The following is a 15,912-nucleotide window of genomic DNA, read 5'->3' on the forward strand; positions in this document are numbered from 1 at the left end:
CATTAAGAATGGATTAGAAAGTAGACAAAACAATTATTGTATGAAATGGGGGATATTGATTAAGTGGAATGACCTGATTGCTGCTGTTATTAACAATTATGATTGCAATTTCATTTTTATATCACTTTCTTAAAGGGCTCAGGTAGAATTAAACATAGTCAAAAACTAAACTGAAACATCCTGGCAATAGATTGACCCAACCTATGCCCACGGGGAGGGGGAGTGCAGTCACCTGTGAGTGGAGATGGCTTTGATAGGGTATTATACTGGTTATGCTGGTAGGAAGTGGTATTGCGGGCACTGAAGGCAGGAGAAGAGGCCAAGATGAGTTCCTCCTTGATGATGCAGGCCTTTGGATGATCTTCAGGCAGTTCAGCCAGACGTTGTTCCAGAGAATATCGCAAAAGATCCAACTTCTGGCTTGATTCGTTCAGCTTGGTCTGTGCCTACAGCAAAGGTCCAGATCATCAGATACCAATTTGGCTCAGCCTAGCAACAACCCATTTTATATTCTTCTTCCATTTCCGCACTGCTTCCAAAGCAAGACAGTCTGCCTGACATATTAACAATGATATATAGACTCAGCACCCTGTGGCACACAATCCTTAATTCTTTACCAAGTGGGCTGTTGGGTTCTAGGTTGTAACGCAGCTACAGAGCTTGTAAGTGGGAAATCAAAGTGCAGTATTCCCTGAACCCATGGTAAAGGTTATAGGAAAATTTATAAGAGCAAAGTATGCGATGGGATGGTTTTGTTTTTTAACTCTTCTCCAGCAATTATTAGAACTTAGATGAAAATGTTCTGACAATGAATAAACCTGTCACAACTTCTTTGGCAAAAACTAATTGCTTTTTTTTTCTTTGAGGGATTAATTGACGAGGGGCATACAAAGTGAGGCTTCAGAGCAACAGTGGCCTCCCAAAATGTCAACTGTGACCCACTTCAAATGTTTGTTTGTTTAGACTTCCCATGACCCAGGACAGACACAAACGTTGTCTTTGAACTGGAATTTTTAATATGCCAGAAGTGGGATATTAAATATAATCAGAAAGTCATATTAATTTAATTTAATCAAATGCATCTTTTGTTTAAATTGATATTTTTAAGACTCCATCCAAAAGTCAGGCACAGTGCTTAGTCTAAAGACAACTGAGCCTATCTAGCACACAAAGTTGTGTTTAAACAATATGCACACCGACTGAGAATGCTTACATGTAATGCTAAAAACATCTAGAAATACCAGTCAGGGAACAGTTGATACAAAACTTGCAAATATATGTCACAGAATGGCATAATTGGAAAAAGAAGTTTAGGTTATTTCAAACTCACATAATTTACAGCAGCACTGAATTGCTTACTACTTCATTTCTTCAACCATTTTATGTATCTTTATTATACAATACCAACCAAGGGAAATGCACCATTACCTCAGAAATAGCATGACGATCCTGAACTTTGCTGGAGCTCAGAATGCGCAGTACGTTTTTGGCACCCTCAGATATAGCATATTCTACTTGGAAGTGATGGCGAAGCTCCTCAATTCTCAATTCTATGGCGCTTAGATCTGTGTTTCCTGCAAGGAACATGAAAAAGTCAGTCTATCTCCATTTGTATGCTTAGCACCAGGGCCCTAATATGGCACCTACAATTTCCCTAGTTCACTGCCAGCCTTAGCTATGTACTTCCCAGAATATGTACATTCCAAATATATTCTTAGAAAATAAACACAATGGAAGAATATAGTCCAGTGCTCTATTGGAAGTAAGACTATTTGCTTACAAATAATAGCAAAGGAACCTCCAAAGTTGGAGGGAACTGGAAGAAATATAGAGAACAGCCTCACTGATAGGATATAAACATAAATGGATTTATTGTGACTGCCTACCTCCACAGCAACCATTTTGTCTCTTTGACATGCTCTTAAATTTTATCCAAAAAGGGATCCCTGGCTTAAAAGAATGACAGATCCCTTTGTGCCTAATATGTACTTAGCTCCAGAGGGAAACCCAAAGACCTGTATCCAGACCCAGAAATAGGGGTTTCACATCAGGTGGGGAAAAGACGGGACTTTAAATCATCTCACAGTTCCTGAAGGGTTTGAGAGGGAAACACGGACATTGGCTTTTCTGAAGTTATAGCCTGGCTATAGCATAAACAGAGCTTGCAGCAAACGGGTTTCTTCTTCATCCTTTCCTTCACCTTGCCCATCTTCCAAAGTCAGCTGCACCTCATCAGCTTGCACAGCCTTGCGAATCTGCATGCGGATAATATTTATTTTGGTTTTGCTATCTTGTAGCATTTGCTGGGCTGTCTGCAGCAACTTCCGATCCTAGATGGAAGACCAAAGGGTTGGATTGAATTCTCTCCAATAGAAGAAAAGTACTGAAAATCACAACAAAACCAATGTAGCTGGCAATAGGTTTGAGATAGACAGACAGAAGCTATAAGAATACACACAGAACAAATTGGATTGCCTTCCAGAGTATTAACAATTATTATATCCAATAATTATATCTCATTAACTCTGCCCATCCAGCAAGAGTTGGGCAGTCTTCCAAAATGTAATCAATCAATCAATCTGACAGAACCCAGGAGATATGCCTTCTCAGTTGTTGCTCCTGGCCATTGGAACGGCATTCTGACTGAGATCTAACTGACCTTAACCATGCTGCCTTTGAGAAGGCATTAAAGAACCTGTTTTTCCTACTTCAGCATTGGGTCTTTGACCAGTATGACCCATTGGATGATTTTTTTCCCCCTCTGGCACTTTATGTGTCTGCAGTATATAACATATTCTGGGTTTTTTTGTCTGTTTTATTACATAGTGTTATTGAATGTGTCATTGTTCTTTAATGACGTACACCATCCTGAGTCATGTGACAAATGTATGGTTATACAGAGCTTCGGTGGCGCAGTGATTAGAGTGCAGTCCTGCAAGCTACTTCTGCTGCAGCCAGATTGAATCTCACCAGGCTCAAGGTTGACTCAGCCTTCCATTCTTCTGAGGTGGGTAAAATGAGGACTCAGATTGTTGGGGGCAATATGCTGACTCTGTAAACCACTTAGAGAGGGCTGTAAAGCACTATGAAGCGGTATATAAGTCTAAGTGCTATTGCTTATATAAATTGATTAAATAAATAAATAAATAAATAATAACTTCCCAAACCTGGGGACTCATACTGTTATCCTCCACATGTTGCTAATGGAGCGGGAATGCAGGAATTTTATTGGGTTTTCACTTAATTACAAGAACTGTCTACTTTTTCCAGACAAAATTGTTTCCAAAATAATTCTTTTTTTAAAGAACACTCTAAAATTCAGAGTTCTCAAATTGAGAGAAACCATAACTGCAAAATGCAAGCATCCCTGATGCCAAAGGAACTAAAACAGGATTCCCAGAAGAATCGGCCTCTGTGAAAGTTCGTGGATGCTAAAGCATTGAGATCAATTCAATCAATATTTATCTTCTGGATCATAAAGATCAGCATATGGAATAGGATTAATTATATATGAAATTTAGACCACAAGTTGCAAAGGCATGGGCTACACCATTTCATTTGCTATTTTAAAAAGCATTTTTCCAGATCTTTTTGAACTGAGGATGGTTCACAGGAAGAAGTCGGCCTGCTAAGCTTCTTCCAGCTTAACCACAGAGGGTTAACCCCCAAATGAGCTTAATCCCCAAATGAGGTTTTTTTTTTCCCTTTCCCAAGAGAATGTTGAGATGTTTTTGTTTCTATTTGCAAAGCAAGGGAATGTACTACTTCAAGGTAACTTGAATCCCTTGAAGTAGCAGTTATCAGAAGCTGCTTGCTCTCTTGTGCTATAAACTGTTTAAACATTTTAGAACAGTGTATTCTAAAGGTTTCTAATGGCAGATATGTTGAGCATCGACACAGGGATAATTATGTACTTATCTAAGAAACTTTGGAAATCAGCACATTGGTTTGTTACTTTGCAGGAAAAAAAATCTAAGGGCAACCAGGGATGCTGATATGAATTCTCTGAAATGTTTTTTGGTTACTTTGGTTTGGGAAAAAACTTATTAACATTTTTAAGAAAACGGACCCACCAAAACAGGCAACACTGACTTAGATAGGTAATCAGATTCTTTATCAGGCTGAGGGCAGTGATGCAGATATTTATTTTGTATGGGCAGAAATATTGCATGAAATGCCTTTGCTTAGAGGAAGACGACAGCGGAGAGGAAAACAAACATACTTTAGCAGCACCATTGGCATACATCTGGATCATGTTCTCTGCTCCCTGCTTCACCTTCAACTCAATGTTGAGCTGCTTTTCCAGACCAGCAATACGACTTTTAGTAGCTGTTGATCGGCTGAGGCTGCCTGGTGATTGTGGGGCATCTAAAATGGGATCAATCATAGACATTAATATGAGCGGGACGCACATCCTAAAAAAGAACCATCTGAATTTCTGAACAGAAAGTAAAGAGAGAGTGTCACAAGTCTAGAAGAATGGAAGGTTCGCTGTGCTGAGGTCATCTGACATATGGGAAAGAAATATTCATCCTTCCCCTCTCCGATTCTCTTCCACATTGTGGGTTTTTTTAAAAACTCTCTTTTCATTCCTTCTTTTTCTCCTTTCCCCATTAACACTTTCTAGTTGATCTCTTACTTGATCATCCTACCTTTCCACCCCAATATTCTGGATTTTGCTATCTTCGATTTGAATGCCAGAATGTCCACCAAGAAATGGTCTAACCTCTGCAAAGTTTTGGGCAGGTCAATAACTCAACTAGGTAGGAAAGAAATGTAAGTAAACACAATAACTTAAAAGAAGAAGTCTACCCAATTTATTTGGAGAAATAATGTAATATATTTTCAAAATACTCTTAGTCTCTTGCTCACTTATTATTTTATAATCTGCCTTTGTTATTTTGATGAATAACTCAACATACCTAATACAGGTAGTCCTCAACTTATGACTACAATTGAGCCCAAAATTTCTGTTGCTAAGCAAGACAAATGTTAAGTGAGTTTTGCCACATTTTACAACTTTTCCTACCAGAGCTATTAAGTGAAGCACTGCAGTTGTTAAGTTAGTAACCCAGTCGTTAAATGAATCTGGTTTCCCCATTGACTTTGCTTGTCAAAATTTCACAACAGTTGATCACATTACCCTGGGACACTGCAAACATCATAAATATGATCTAGTTGCCAAGTCTCTGAAAATTGATCACATGATCATGGGGTTGTAAGTATAAAAAATGGTCATAAGTCATTTTTGTCTGTGCTGTTGCAACTTTGAACAGTCAAAGAAACAAATGGTTGTTAAGTCAAGGGTTAACTTTACTCCTTCTATTTTCCTCACAACAACAACCCTGTGAGATGAGGTTGAGAGAAGTGACTGGTTCAAAATCAACCAGCTGGTTTTCCATGTTTAAGGCAGAGCTAGAACTCATGCTCCCAGTTTCTAGCTTTTCTGCTTAACCATAATTCAGAGTGCACATTTTAAATTTTCTTTGACTTTCAAAGATCACAACAGGCCTATCTACTTACTCCCAATAATCAACAGTCAAATACTTTTACTTTGTTATGGTTGGAAGAGGACCTTTGCAGTACTAGTAATCCAATTTTCAAATGTTCTCCTGAAGACTTGTCAATAGACGTCTGTTGTAAACAAATTTTAAAATGATTTTTGTGTCTAAAATGTAGAAAGTGTTTTTTATGTTCTTTCATAGCCGCAGAATTAAATGTGTAGGATTACAATGCCTATCATTCCTCAGCTACTATAGATAATAAAAGTGGTAGTTAACCAGTCCGATTAGGAATACTAGTCTAGGAAAACATATTTTGGTACTCTATTTTTTTCAATTATTTTTACCGCTAATTACGGTTTTATGCCTTATTTTTAAAATATTACTTCAAGTGGTATTTTAGATACCTTGATAACCTCATGAATTATAGGGCACAAAATTAAAATATGTGTGGAGGACATAGGGAGTAGCCTTGAAAGGAAGAAGGAAGAGCTGCTACAAATAATGGTCAAATTTCTTAGTGTAGTCTACCTTTTGACTAATATACTAGTATCACATATTAAAGGATTTTATGTTTCTGTGCCTGGAGTCAGTCTGAATGAACAAGTCCATGCAACACTATTGGCAACATTTTTAGAAGTGCTTTGACGCTGCCTTCCTCCTAGGGCCGAAAGTGAAAAATTGGCCCCAAACCATCCCACTGACTTCCTAGCTTAGGGAGGACTAGAACTTATAATCTCCCTGCTTTTCTAGCTTGGTATATTTAATAACTATGCCAAACTCATAAAAGCAAATATCCTGGTTTAAATCACAGGCCTTCACAAATATAATCCCATAAAACAGGTAATGCCGGTTACAAAGCAGCTGCATCTTATTAGTGCAGAGAAAGAGCCCTATCTGAATGAAAAGGACTTAACGCAGGACATATTTTACTTGAAAGTGATGAACTGAGAGACAAACAGAACATGTTATTATTTCATTAAGTGTAAAAGGTTAAACAATTGAAATACTGTATGTCAAATCTAGCAATAGAATTTATCACACTATTTTCTCAACTGAAGAACACATTTCCAATGAGGCCACAAGAAAAAATAGTAAGATTCAATCAACTTAGAGTTGTTGTTTTGTTTTTTGAGGGTTAATAGAATTCTAAGTTTTTACTCTGTCCACAATCTCAGAAAATTAGAATATTGTGAAAAGGTTCAATATTCTAGGCTCAAAGTGTTCCACTCTAATCAGCTAATTAAGCCATAACACCTGCAAAGGGTTCCTGAGCCTTTAAATGGTCTCTCAGTCTGGTTCAGTAGGAATCACAATCATGGAAAAGACTGACCTGACAGTTGTGCAGAAAACCACCACTGACAACCTCCATAAGGAGGGAAAGCCTCAAAAGGTAATTGCAAAAGAAGTTGGATGTTCCCAAAGTGCTGTATCAAAGCATATTAATAGAAAGTTATGTGGAAGGGAAAAATGTGGAAGAAAAAGGTGCACAAGCAGCAGGGACGACCGCAGCCTGGAGAGGATTGTCAGGAAAAGGGCATTCAAAAGTGTTGGGGACTTTCACAAGGAGTGGACTGAGGCTGGAGCCAGTGCATCAAGAGCCGCCATACACAGATGGATCCTGGACATGGGCTTCAAATATCGTATTCCTCTTGTCAAGCTGCTCCTGAACAACAAACGTCAGAAGCGTCTCACCTGGGCTAAAGAAAAACAGAAGTGGTCTGTTGCTCAGTGGTCCAAAGTCCTCTTTTCTGATGAGAGAAACTTTTGCATCTCATTTGGAAACCAAGGACCCAGAGTCTGGAGGAAGAATGGAGAGGCACACACTGCAAGATGCTTGAAGTCCAGTGTGAGGTTTCCACAGTCTGTGTTGATTTGGGGAGCCATGTCATCTGCTGGTGTTGGTCCACTGTGCTTCATTAAGTCCAGAGTCAATGCAGCCATCTACTAGGAAATTTTGGAGCACTTCATGCTTCCTTTCGTAGACGAGCTTTATGGGGATGCTGACTTCATTTTTCAGCATTTTCCACTGCCAACAGTACCAAAACCTGGTTCAATGACCATGGGATTACTGTGCTTGATTGGCCAGCAAACTCGCCTGATCAGAACCCCATAGAGAATTGCCAAGAGAAAGATGAGAGACATGAGACCGAACAATGCAGAAGAGCTGAAGGCCGCTATTGAAGCATCCTGGTCTTCCATAACACCTCAGCCGTGCCACAGGCTGATAGGTTCCATGCCACACCGCATTGAGGCAGTAATTGTTGCAAAAGGGGCCCAAACAAAGTACTGAGTACATATGCACACTTATACTTTTCAGAGGTCCGATATTAGTCTATGTACAATCCTTGTTTTATTGATTGCATGTAATATTCTAATTTTCTGAGATTGTGGATTTGGGGTTTTCATGAGCTGTAAGCCATAATCATCATAATCATGACAAATCACGGCTTGAACTATCTTGCTTTGCATGTAATGAGTCTATCTCATATATTAGTTTGACCTTGCATTACTGAAATAAATGAACTTTTGCACGATATTCTAATTTTTTTAGTTTCACCTGTAATTAATAAATAAAACCATGAAGGAGATTTTTTTTATAATACATATGTTATCTATATTCTGTGGACACTGCTACTCTATTAGAGCATTTATATAATTTATATTCTATCTCTGTACATTTTGGGTCCTAGATGATATTAATTGGAAATTAATTGGAAATTTATGACCTTACTACCGTCTAATGCCGGATCCACAAAATATCATGGATCCAGCATTAGATGGTAGTAAGATCATAAATTTTGGAACTAATGTTTTCTCTCCTTTTGATTTCCTGAGGGAAAAAATGTAACTATGAAATTAGATGCTTATTCTTAAGAAAGACTGATAGAATGGCTTGGTATTTACTGCTTGGTAATTAGGTTACTTGCTGTACAGTAAAGGAAGCCAACTAGAACAAAACTTTTAAAGAAAAGTAGCTTCCTGTTATAGACTTTAGTGGAATAGAATCATGGTAGCCTCTGGTAGAAAAAAAACCAAAGGGAATCTGGTAGTGCTTTTTCCAATTAACACATTTTATTAAAAGGTGTAAATGTGGTATAATTGTTAAGGTGCTGGGCTAGAAATTAGAAGGTTGTGAATTCTAGTTCTGCTTTAGGCATAAAAGCCAGCTGAATGACTCTGGGCCAGTCTCTGTCTCTCAAACCAATCCACCTCTCAGGATTGTTGTTGTGGGAAAAATAGGAAGCAGTACAATATTATGTATATTCACCACCTTGAGTTACTTATAAAATAATAAGGGAAGGATAAAAATGCTTTAAAAAAGACTTTGCGGGGGGAATAATAGCTCATTTCACTAATGAGCTGTTGATGTGAACAGTAGCTCCCCAAAACTTATGACTTTCAATAAAACGTGTTATTCAAAAAAGTGCTACCAGAGTCTTGATTAAAGAAAAGGACCAACTCATATCTTTTAAGACAGGGCATCATGGGATGATTTTAGAATGGGTAATCCCACAGAATATGCAATTTTTAGGACTAAATGGAGTCAGGGTCTAGCATTAATCTAGTTAAAATTCTCTCCTCTCATCAGTAGTGGCTGTAGGTGCACAGAATACATCACAGTAGCAATTCCCCAAAGCTTATAAAGTTCAGTGTAGCATTTCTTGTTTTTGTTTGCAGGAGTTCTGAATTCTGGGCCCAAAATCATTACTTCCACCAGTGAAGAGGAAATCGCCACACCCATGTACCAAACTATTTCTAATCCAGCTGTTTACTCTCTGAACTTCTCTCCTCCTCCATTTTGTGGCATGTATTTTAGAGTGGAGTCAGGTACAATAGCAGCCACTTCCTCTTTGATAAAGTCTCAGCAGCTTCCACATATGATGCAGTCCTAGTTGTGTACAGCATAGTTTTTGCCTTCCTGAACCTTCTACTAAAAGATGCAGGGCCAAGATTCCACAAGAAAGATAAGAGCAGAAACACAAGCAGGTCTACACAAAGAATTCAGGGGCACCATCTTGATTTCGCTTAATCTCTACAACATCAATAGGAGATGGCATATTCCTTTTAATTCTTTTTGTCCCATAAGATTAATTCCTGCCTGAGAAGATCAAGAGCTTATCTTTCTGTTACCCACATCTCTGAAATGGCTGGAATAAAAACTGGACAGTGAAACAGTAGAGCCACCTGATCTGTTTCAGATGACCACCAGATGTCAAAGTTAGATTATTCTGTATCACTGTGCTACTATCCAAATCTGGTGGTTCGCATCCCAGATTGGGTAGCCCTAAGCAAGGGAGGAAAAAACATTCATCAAGTCTGCTGCCCTTCTGAACTCTCAGGCTTCACTTGCCAACTAACTGGAGTGTAGATTTATACAAAGAGCTTTTAGAAAGAATCCTTGGCAACTAAACAATTTCTATTAAAGTTTCATAATGCTAACTATAACATAAGGAAATCATTTGGTTTTGGAACTGTGTGTTAACTGTAGCAGATGAAGCAAACTGAATCTGGATTATTAACATTAATTCTTTTCATGTGCTTTTCTAAAATATAGAACCAGATAGAAAATATAGTTAAAATACTGATATTACACCTAAGTTTAGCACAACCCAAGTGATATTTTTACTTAATAAATGATTGTTAATACTTTGTATTTTTTTAAAATACTAAAAGTGGCTGACAGATCTCATTCATAGAAATATAAATGTGAAAACTAACACAAATATAAAAATGCATGCATAATAATAAAAGTATATTGATTTTTAGATAGGTGATGGAAGGATGGATGTTATAAGTTGTCTGGAGTCACCTATGTATGAATTGGGCAGCTATATCAATTTGTTTAATAAATAAAAATAAATTGATTCTGATAGTAATATGTTGATTTTTCAACAGCTACTACTCCTGGATTATCCGGCTACAATCCCCATAATCTACCATATAAAATGAGCCACTGTCACAATCCATAATAACTAAAACAAAGAGGAGGAAACTAGTCAGCCCAAAATTTTAGAGGGAAGACAAATGCTGTAGATTGGAGCAGAGGGATGGAAAGCACTTTGAATATTTTTTAATCTATATACATGCATTTTAATGATTTTTTTTTCTTCTGCTAGCTCTTTTGATTATCTGATTATCTGAATAGTCAGAAACGTTGTACCTCAAGTTCCAAGTCATGAAAACTCAAGTGGACTCTTTGGGACAGATGTGTGTGTAAGTCCACACATCTTCAAACTGCAAAGGTTAAGAAACACTGATCCAACCTATGTCAAAGGGAGATTGCTACTGTGGGGAAAAACAGGAAAAGGGGATGCTACACACATCATTTGTTGCTCTTGAAAGAAAGGCAGGATATAAATCTAGTAAGTAAGCTAAAATGAAAGAATACACCAATAAATAAATAATAGGCTAGACACATCAACCTATCTGTAACTAAATTCAATTTGTTAAAGAACTTGAACAATAATTCAAATGAATTATTACTCACGCAGGAAGAATTTATTATTATGAGACAGGTATTACAAATCAGAGCTGCATTCTTATCAATCTCAAAGTATTTGGTTTCAAATAAGTGCCTTTACTTTCAGTGTTGGAAAGTCTACAGAGATAAGATAAATTTCCAAGTTCCATATACTCATGCATACACAGGTTACTACCATTTTTTTCCTTCCTAGTGTTTCCCCACAAGTGCAGGGTCTACATTTTGGGAAGGGGGATCAACACTTAGTTGCAACAGGAATTGACTGACTGGCTTTGTTGCCTGAGCCTGACATTGTGAGTGGAGAGAGGACTGGGCCAAAATCACCCAGCCAACTTTTATGCAGGCCTACAAGTCACAGTCTCGTTCTAGCTTGGTGCCTTAACCACTAGACCAAACTGGCTCTCACACATACAAGATACCACACACAAAAAAAATGTACTAGGAAATCCCTGGAGAATATATGGAGATGCTATCAGATCCTGTTAAATAAGTAATGCACAATTTTTGACAAAGTAATTGCTTCTTTTGAAGTGCCAGCCGTTATATCAGAGACAAACACAAACATTACCAGGGTATTGCCTAATTTTCCTATCAGCCAACAGTTTTCAAAAAGGCGTTGCTGGTTGTTTCTTTCCTAACCAAAGAAACCACTAAAAACTCAGATTAAGAATGCCATAAAACTCTTCTAGGGAAATTTAATGTGCCTCTTCTACTGAGAGCTGACAACAATTTGTGTGATTTTCTTTTAGTTCTCTTTCTATATCACTGCTTCTCTCTGCACCTGTAGTATCTAATCCATGCTTTCCCACTTCCAAAATTTAGCACACTCACCCCCCAGTTCTTCAGGGTCCTTGACGACAATATGTGCATTGAGATCCTGAAGCTGGTGATGCAACGTCTCCAGTTTGCGGTTGGAGTTCTTGAGCAAGTTTTCCACATTGGAGAGATTCTTACGGTCGGTTGTAGCCTTGCGCAAATTTTCTGCTCCCTCCTTTATTTTCAGTTCTTTGCGGATCTCACGTTTAATTTTCTCTTTCTCTTCATCCAATTTCTGTTGCACACTGGTGTCTGAAAAATCTGAGCTCTGGTCCAGACCCAGGTGGTCCAGGACTGACCAGCTGCCTCGGTCACTCTGCAAAGCAAGCATGGCAAAAAAGTTACATGTGAGGTCATTAGACTACCAACATTCATCTTTGTCTCTGTCCCTTTGATTCCTTTCTGAAATCGCAAAAGCCTTGAAAATATCCTGGTGCTGTAAACTAGGCAAAAGGAAGAAAAAAAAAATTGCAAGTTAAACCCTTTCAACAATTTTACCCCTTCCCTAAAAATATTATAATTGCAACGAGTAGCACCAAGGTCTCTAAATAAGCAGCAACTATAATGCAATATAGGTAGTCTTCAACTTACAATCACAATTGGGAGTGGAATTTCAGTTGCTAAGCAATGCGGTCATTAAACAAGTTATCATGTGACAAAACCTGATTTTAATTACAGTTGTTAAATGAATCATCATGGTTGTTAATGTGTCACATGGCCATTAAACAAACCCAACTTCCCCAATTGTCTTTGTTTGTCAAATTTTGGGCTCAATTGTGGTTGTAAGTCAAGGGCTACCTGCAGTTCATTTAATTCAGGGGTATCAAACTTGCATCATCACAGCGTTGTCACGTGACGTATCATGATCTTTCCCCCCCTTCGCTAAACCAGGTGTGGGCGTGGCCAGCATTTGAGGAATTCAGCCTGCATGCTGCGAGTTTGACAGCCCTGATTTAAATGTTTAAACTTGTTTTTTAAAAGAACCTCTTAGTTGTTGAAAACTAAATCTAAATCTAATCCAAATTTGTAAAAGTTAGCATTTATTTTTTATTAAACTAAATTATTAATATTCACACAAGCATAAGCCTAATGATGATATATTATTAAAGGTATATAAATGGCCTTTGTATGCATGTATTCCTCTTACTCCTCCCTTATTCTGCCATTTATCAAAAGCAGGAAGCTGGAAAATTATATGGTTTACTGAAGCACACTAAATTCTGGTAATAGTATGATGCTGGCCCTCCCTTAAAGAAACTCTGTCAAGATTAATCACAGGTAGGGTTTGGTTATAACAAATATTCCAATTTCCCAGCAGTCATGCCTGAAGGAAGCAAGGAGAATTCATGAGCCAAGTTCAGTTACATTTTAATAAAAAAAAAACCTCCAAATAATTCATTAACTTATATATTGTATTATTGTATTAATAGTGAATTCCTGCTAGGAAAATAAGAAACAGGAGAGAAACAGATATACAATTGCATTAGCTGCAGGGCTGAAAAATAAAAATGGATCAAGGATAACATTTGACTCTACTTAATCTCTATTCTATTTTTTTACTGTAACCTCATTTTCTCCTCAGAACTAGAATCTAATTTGAAGCCCATGCCAATTACATTCCCTCTCATCACCCTTTCCGCCTAAAAATAAAACCCAGAAATCTTGGTTTCTGACTTTTTTCTGCATCCAAATGTACCTTCCTTCCCCTGGAATCTCTACACTGCCTATCTTCTGATGGTCATGTTAGCAACTACTGCCAACCTCCCTGAACTGCAATCTTGTTTCACTTGGCAAACAAAGTCAATAATTCCCTGCTTAGACTTATACATTAAGGCTACAGAACTCCTAATGGGCACCAGTTTGGAGATTAGGTAGACCTGTGATGTTTGCAAACATTGTGCAGGCCTGACAATTGGCAGCCCGCGGGCTAGATACATCACATGCAGGCCATGCTCACTCCAGCTCTGCAAAGGCAAAAAAGTCACGATACATCATGATACGTCACGTGACACGATCGAATTTGACAACCGTGCTGTAGGGTAAAAACCAAAAATAGCTTACACGGAACAAGTCAGCCTATACTGATATCTTAGCTGATCAGTGTGGTATTTTAATTATGCTGAAATAGGAATTATCTCAAGATTTATGTCTATATAATTTGTGGATGCAAGTACTTAATAGGGATGGTAACATTTTTATATTCATCCTTAAAGTTCCAAATACATTTATATTTTGTTTGCTTTTTGTGTTGTTTCTTTTCTTCTTCTTTTTTTCCACTTTGTTCCATTGCTGTTTTATTTTTTTTTTACCTTCAGCGTTTTATTAGTCACTGTGTTTAAAATACTGTTTTGTTTTTAAAGATGGTGGAACCCTTGTGATTTTTTTTTTCAACGACACAAGGTTTCTACCATCTGTTCACTGAGATAAGAAGTATTACTATCACTCTTCCTCTTAAAGGAGCTTACAGCAATCTACAAAACAATAAACAAGTGCAATAAACACCAGGTTGTATTTTGCGCATATACCTGTAGTTGACTCTGAGAAATATGTTATTTAATACATGAAAAGTTTAGTAACAATATATGTGTTACATCATGTTTCTTTTATTTATCACATCTCCCCCTCTCTCTTCATCACAGCCACAAATTCAAACACTTTCATTTCCAATTTGAGTTAACCGCAACTTATGGTATCATTCAACTCCCTAACTCTGCTTAACATTTAGTAGGATTTATTATAAAAAGAAAACTTATTGTATGGTGCTGGTCTGTATCAAACAAACAATATTTCATAATAATCAAATTCTTTTTGATTCTGTCAATATACTGTAGTTACTTTTTATTTATTTAAAATACTAATAAAATCACCCATATAGTAACCACACACAAAACAGAAAAAAAACCCAATTAATTGCAATAAAAACACATGGCATCCCAAGGCAACACTCTCCTACACATCAATATGCCATCTTGTTAGGTTCCAACCTCATCCTACCCCAATATCTGTGGAAGAGCCAGGTTTTCGAGCACTTCCAGAAGGCAAGAAAGTCTTAGATCCCATTAGATGACAGCATTTAACAGAAAAGTCTTGAAGCTCACCCATCCATCTACAGGCAGTCCTCGACCTATGACCAAAATCAAGCCCAAAATTTCTGTTGTGAAGTGAGAATTTGTTAAGCGAGTTTTGCCCCATTTTATGGTATTTCTTGCCGCAGTTGTTAAGTAAATCACTGCAGTTGATAAGTTAGTAAACTGAAATCTGTGAATCTGGCTCCCCTCATCGACTTTGCTTGTCAGAAGGTCACAAATGGGGATCACATGACCCCGGGACACTGCAACGGTTGTAAGTATGAACCAATTGCCAAGCATCTGGATTTTGATCATGTGACCATGAGGATGGTGCAAAGTAACTGTAACTGTGCAAAACAGTCATAGGTCACTTTTTTCAGTGCTATTGTAACTTTGAACAGTCACTAAATAAATTGTTGAAAGTCGAGGACTACCTGTAACTGGATGTGATGGATAGGTACGCTCAAGGAAAGACAGTCGCCTAAGTAACCTAGCTATCCAAGCTATCCATGGCTTCAAGGGTAATAGCCACCAATAACCTTGAATTGTATCTCTCCCAACAAAACCCCTGGGACTCAGAGAAGCTCATACACATTGATGTAATATGCGCAAAATATAGATGTCCAAAACTAGCCCCAGTTGCTGCATTTTGGGACCAGTTATAATTTCCAGATGGACCTCCTGAATCATCCTTACAGAGGAAATTGCAGTAATCCAGCTAGGAAGTGACCAGGGCTAGATTACTGTTCTGCGTAATATCTCCTGGTTCAGTAATGGGTGTAGTCGGCACACAAAATGCCTGTCAGTAAAATCTCCCTAGCCTTGCTGTGTCATCCGCTCCTTAGGCAGAAGCCACAAATCCAGGAGGACCTCCAAGTCAAAATTAAGGAGAGGAATTGAGTAAAAATTAAAAACACTTAGTCACTGATAATGGACAAATTGGTGCCAACTTGGAATGGGAAATAAGGCCAGTAGATTCTTCTGGTCCCGGAAGTCAGAAGCAATTACAATATTCCAACTGCAGACTACAATCCCAAAATAA

The 15,912-nt window shown here is 37.8% G+C and overlaps 1 protein-coding gene across 4 annotated transcripts in view; it reads right to left on the reverse strand.

Annotated features, from left to right (window-relative positions):
* PKN1 (protein kinase N1) overlaps positions 1 to 15,912 on the reverse strand; it is a 74,741-nt gene that overhangs the window by 17,287 nt on the left and 41,542 nt on the right. For all 4 annotated transcript variants that reach the window (XM_087924658.1, XM_026696262.2, XM_026696260.2 and 1 more), the window contains exons 2-6: positions 11,818 to 12,118; positions 4,223 to 4,368; positions 2,201 to 2,330; positions 1,429 to 1,574; positions 233 to 446 (exon numbers count right to left, since the gene is read on the reverse strand). In XM_087924658.1, the coding sequence (XP_087780784.1) occupies positions 233 to 446; positions 1,429 to 1,574; positions 2,201 to 2,330; positions 4,223 to 4,368; positions 11,818 to 12,118 (937 nt within the window). The remainder of the gene's footprint in view (positions 1 to 232; positions 447 to 1,428; positions 1,575 to 2,200; positions 2,331 to 4,222; positions 4,369 to 11,817; positions 12,119 to 15,912) is intronic.

This window comes from Pseudonaja textilis, chromosome 2 (assembly GCF_049901715.1).
Source record: "Pseudonaja textilis isolate UNSWEBS1 chromosome 2, rPseTex1.2, whole genome shotgun sequence".
Taxonomy (NCBI): Eukaryota; Metazoa; Chordata; class Lepidosauria; order Squamata; family Elapidae; genus Pseudonaja; species Pseudonaja textilis.